The sequence below is a fragment of the Etheostoma spectabile genome, unplaced genomic scaffold, assembly GCF_008692095.1.
Source record: "Etheostoma spectabile isolate EspeVRDwgs_2016 unplaced genomic scaffold, UIUC_Espe_1.0 scaffold437, whole genome shotgun sequence".
In the NCBI taxonomy this organism is placed as follows: domain Eukaryota; kingdom Metazoa; phylum Chordata; class Actinopteri; order Perciformes; family Percidae; genus Etheostoma; species Etheostoma spectabile.
The window spans coordinates 61,393-66,421 of NW_022605609.1; the positions used below are offsets into that span (position 1 = coordinate 61,393).

At 41.1% G+C, this 5,029-nt stretch overlaps 1 protein-coding gene across 1 annotated transcript in view; it reads right to left on the reverse strand.

Annotated features, from left to right (window-relative positions):
• The window catches only part of LOC116686684 (collagen alpha-1(XIV) chain-like), a gene marked incomplete at its 3' end in the record, with an annotated part of 145,102 nt that overhangs the window by 53,023 nt on the left and 87,050 nt on the right, over nucleotides 1–5,029 (reverse strand). The window contains 2 exon segments of the mRNA XM_032511720.1: nucleotides 2,742–2,911; nucleotides 4,324–4,485. Coding sequence (XP_032367611.1) covers nucleotides 2,742–2,911; nucleotides 4,324–4,485 — 332 coding nt within the window.

Below are 5,029 nucleotides of genomic sequence, written 5' to 3' on the forward strand. Positions count from 1 at the left end.
AGATTTAAGAGCTTTATGAATGAGATTTAAGAGCTTTATGAATGAGATTTAAGACCTTTATCAAAACATAAAAGCACAACGAAATGCAGAGTCACAGAAGTACTTGCAAAGTTAAAAAAAAACAACATTCAAATTGAATTAAAGACAGACACCATGGAATAAAAAAGTGAGCATTAGAAGGACCGTTACATGGACGTAGGGTAATTAAGACGTGTTTCCAATAATTAAAGACCTACAACACAAAACTTGAGCGAATTTTAGCCTTTTGAAAGCTAGTGTCAGAAAAATCTCAAAAAACATTGCCATTTGTCGACTGTTTCGACTTTTCATTCGACGTTTGTGAGTAGGTTCTTTTGGCTTTTTTGTTTCCAGAGTTCTTGTCTCCATTTTGAGGGTTTTTTTGGACAATTTTCACAATGTTTTTGTCAACTTCTCTGAATTTTTTTTGTGGCTATTTTTCAGTGTTTTCGTCGACTTTTTTCACATTTGGTTTTTTATTTTCAAATCTTCAGATTCAGGGCATTTGGATAAAACATTCGGGACTGGAGACCCAGAAGCTCCGCCCCCCCGCTCCACCCCCCTCACTCCACCCATGTACTTTATCCTCTGGCTTCCCCCCCCGGCTGTGTAGTAGACCATGCGGTATTTCTCCAACTGGCTACAGTGCTTCTTGGATGTTTTTGTTGCCTTTTCAAGGTTTTTTTGGACATTTTTTGTCTTGTTTTACAAGTTTTTTTTGACAATTCTTTTGAGTTTTTGTCTCTTTTTTTTTAGGCTAGTTTTCAGTGTTTTTTTGGATTTATTTTTTGATATTTGAGGGTTTTTTTGGCAATTTTTTTTTTTAGAGTTCTTGTCTCCTTTTTCACAATTTTGTTGGCCTTCTTTGAGTTTTTTTTTTTGACACACTGCTTGCAGTCTGGCGGGTTTTTTGGACAATCTTACAATGTTTTAGATGCTTTCTTTGAGTTTTGGTGGCTACTTCTCAGTGCATTTGTCAAACTTTCCAACATTTTTAGGATTTTAAAACCTTTTTTCTGTCGCCCCCATGAGAAATTCTAAGTAATGACAACAAAACTGTCGGCGCATCCACGTGATACAAGCCTTCTGTGATTATACACAATAAACGCTGTAGAACTTTCTTTTATTATCCATTTTGAGAGTGAGCTCTAAGGGAAAAAGAACATAAATAAAACTACTCTAAATTACTATAAGATAGGTGCAGAAACTCCAGTACCGGCCGATCCAGATCCCAGCGTTTCAGGCCGTATCGGAGGCTTTTCTTTTAGGCTTTGTTTTTTTTTTGCTGAAGGACTTATTTCTAAGAAACTTATCAGCACGTCTCTCCTAAAACACAAGATTTAGAGTGGTGCTTTTGCATTAAGGGCGTAACTTTTGGTTTCAACATTTAGAGGGGGGGTTGAGTTCTCCAAATATCTAGGGAGGTCCCGGGACATGGACTGAGAAAAGCAACAAAACCACTGAAAAAAAAAAGATTGTAGAGAAAGAAAAAAAAATCAACAAAAACATTGACAAAAGCAGCAAAAATGTCAGAAAAAGCAACAAAAACATTAAAAATGGAAAAAGCTGAAGTGTTAGTCGACTGAGAATTTCTTTTTTAGTTTCTTTAGACGCTCCAGTGTTGCTTCACTTTGAAAAATAAAGACCTTCCAGTCTCATTGAGCAAATAAACACGTAGGCTTGTCACGTCACCATTAATATTTGCTAAAAACAGACTTTAATTAGCTTGGATTCTGTGTTCTTAGTCACTTTGAAACACTCTGTTCATCCACAAGCATTGAATTACCCCGCTTCTGTTTACTAGGGACCCCCGTACTGCCCCGCCTGTTGCCCCGAGCATTCAGCTCGTCTCCAAAGACATTTAAATCCAGCGGAGCCACATCAGATTAGCTCTGATGAAACCTCAGTTTCTCCTTGTGGGGAAACGGGCCGTTCCAGCTGCAAATCCTCATAAACATCAAAGAGAAGCTGGATGAAAATGAGAAGGAACTGAATAAACAAAAATATCAACTCTGTGTAGGCATGGGAGTAATTTACAGGTTATGACACCCCCCAATAATCCAAACTGGGCTTTTTATGAAGTTTTTGTTGCTTTTCTTGGATGTTTTAGTTGCCTTTTTAAAGGGTTTTTTTTCAACATTTTGTGTCTCGTTTTTCAAGGTTTTTTTGGCGATTTTTTATCTCTTTTTCAAGGTTTTTTTGGACATTTTTTGTCTCGTTTTTCAAGTTTTTTTTTGACATTTTGTGTCTCTTTTTTCAAGGTTTTTTTTGGACATTTTGTGTCTCGTTTTTCAAGGTTTTTTGACAATACTTTGAGTTTTTGTATCCTTTTTTGAAGTTTTTTTTAGGTTAGTTTTCAGTGTTTTTGTCGAAGGTTTTCTTGGAAATATTTTTGATGTTTGAGGTTTTTTTTTTGGCAAATTTCTTTTAGAGTTCTTGTCTCCTTTTTCAAGATTTTGTTGGTTTTCTTTCAGGGTTCTTCTGGACACATTCCCCGTAGTCTGACAGGTTTTTTGGCAATTTTTCGGATTTCTTGTCTCCTTTTTCAATGTTTTATTTGCCTTTTCTGAGTTTTTGTGACTACTTCTCAATGCATTTGTCAAATTTTCCTACATTTTTATTATTTTAAAACCCTTAAAGATTCAGAGCTTTGGAGAAAACATTCAGGGCTGGAAACCCAGAACCTCCACCCCCCCGCCCCCCCACCCGCTCCGCCCCTGTACCTTTTCCTCCGGCTTTCCTCCGCTGGCTGGGTAGTAGACCACGCGGTATTTCTCCACCTGGCCCGGCGCGTGGGTCCACCTCACCCGGAAACTCCGAGCCGTGACCTCAGAGGTCACCAGGTCACGCGGTGCCTCCACGAGCGTGGGGGGGCGGGCAGGTTGTCCTGCACCTAGAAAGCAAAAAGAAAAGGAGAAAAATAAAAAAGAAAGCACATGCTGCATCTAATCATGTTAGACGTATGTTCTTTTGCTGGATTGGAAAATGACAAACTGTAAAATCTTTACCTGCTATTTTAAGCAGTGTGTGTGTGTGTGTGTGTGTGTGTGTGTGTGTGTGTGTGTTTCATCAGGTGACAGGTTTTCTAAATAAGAAAATAAGATGAGGTCGCTATGTTTTATTAGATGGGGACTGTGTTGTTATTGCTCGGGGATCTCCTGTTGAGACGGGGGTACTCCAGGTCTCATTCAGGTCAGTGTCCCACATAACAACGTAACCTCACAACCTTTCCAGGAACAATAATACTCTGTGACTCCATAGATTCAGGGAATCTAGGTAGCTGCATGATAAGGGAAGGTAGGTTTCAGGACTGTCTCCTTTTGGAGATCGGTGGGCCTGCCACTTCCCAATGAGAGAGATAGGATGAACTAGGCATTACCATCTGATACGAGAGATAGGATGAACTAGGCTTTACCATCTGATACGAGAGATAGGATGAACTAGGCTTTACCATCTGATACTTGAGAGAGATAGGATGAACTAGGCTTTACCATCTGATACGAGAGATAGGATGAACTAGGCTTTACCATCTGATACTTGAGAGAGAGGAGAGAGAGAGGAGAGGAGAGAGAGAGAGAGAGAGAGAGAGAGAGAGAGAGAGAGAGAGAGATAGGATTTAGCATTTGTGTTTACGGCGCCTACCAAATCTGTGTTGACCTTGAAGGTTCAGCTCACACTAGCATGAGTTTAACCCTGGTCTGGTATTCAGGTCAAATTGACCCGTTTCAAATTTTTACAAGAAGAAAAATGGTACAAGTTACATTTTTTTCCTACCTGAAAATTAACGACCTTTCCTTATTTCCTGAGATAAACATGTATTCCTGACTCAATTCAGAACATTATTCTGGATATGACACTTATGTTGTTTCCATAGTGATTTTTAACATGAATTATAACTTATGACAAAAAACAAACCCCACCTCCATGTTTAATAGTGTGCTAGTAGAGACTGATGCATTCCCTGAACATAGATGTTATCTCAGCTGTTGGAAACTGAGATAAAGACAATATTTGTTAATAGATTATTAAGTAAAATTTTATTTCAGAATTGTTTTTAAAAACCCCAAATAAGTCCCGGGTTAAATTGACCCGAGGGATACGAGAGGGTCCCGAAGTGGAGACAACACCAGGGTTAAATACAGCAGCAGGAAGACGGGAGCTGCACCCACACTGCACGGTGGAATCCTAAACTCTATGAAATGTTCCTTTCTAGGTCTTAAAAGTCTCCTGAACCTTCTTCACGTATACGAATGAGACGTCTTGGTGAACAAACGGCGTCACCAGGTGATCCCGGCGTGAACAAACCTCGGATCTGCTTGTCCAGGAGCTCCACGCGCTCACACACGGTCTTGGTGAGGCCGTCCACGATGTCGCTCATCACGCTGAAGTCGGCCACGTTGTAGACGTGGGTCTCCTGAGGGGGAGAGGCGATGGCCTTCAGCTCGTTCTCATCGGCGTTCTTCACACCTGGAGGGAGGGAGGGAGGGAGAGGGAGGAAGACAGAGAAGGAGGTGAGAGAGAGGGAGAAGGAGCGGAGAGGGAAAGGGAGGGGAGAGAGGAGATAGAGAAAGAGGGAGGGAGGGGGGAGAGAAAGGGAGAGAGAGGCGATAGAGAGGGGGAGAGAGAGAAATGGAGAAAGAGGAAGAGGGAGTGGAGAGACAGAGGGTGAGAAGGAGAGGGGAGACAGAGAGAGGGGGAGGGGAGAGAGGAGATAGAGCGTGTGAGAAGGAGAGAGGGAGAGAAAGAGGGAGAGGAAGGAAGAGAGGGAGGGTGAGAAGGAGAGAGAGAAATAGAGCAAGAGAGAAAGAAAAGGAGCATGAGAAAGGGAGAGAAGGAGAGAGGGATCAGTCAGACAGGAAGTGGTCACAGGAAAGGTGTTTGAAGTTTTCGATGATGCAAGAAGTGGACGAATATATCAAGTCTTTAATTTAAAGAGTTCTCAAACTCTGAAATGTAAGTTTTTCCGAATCAGTGACTTCTTTTAAATGTCCTCTTCTTTCATGTGATGCCG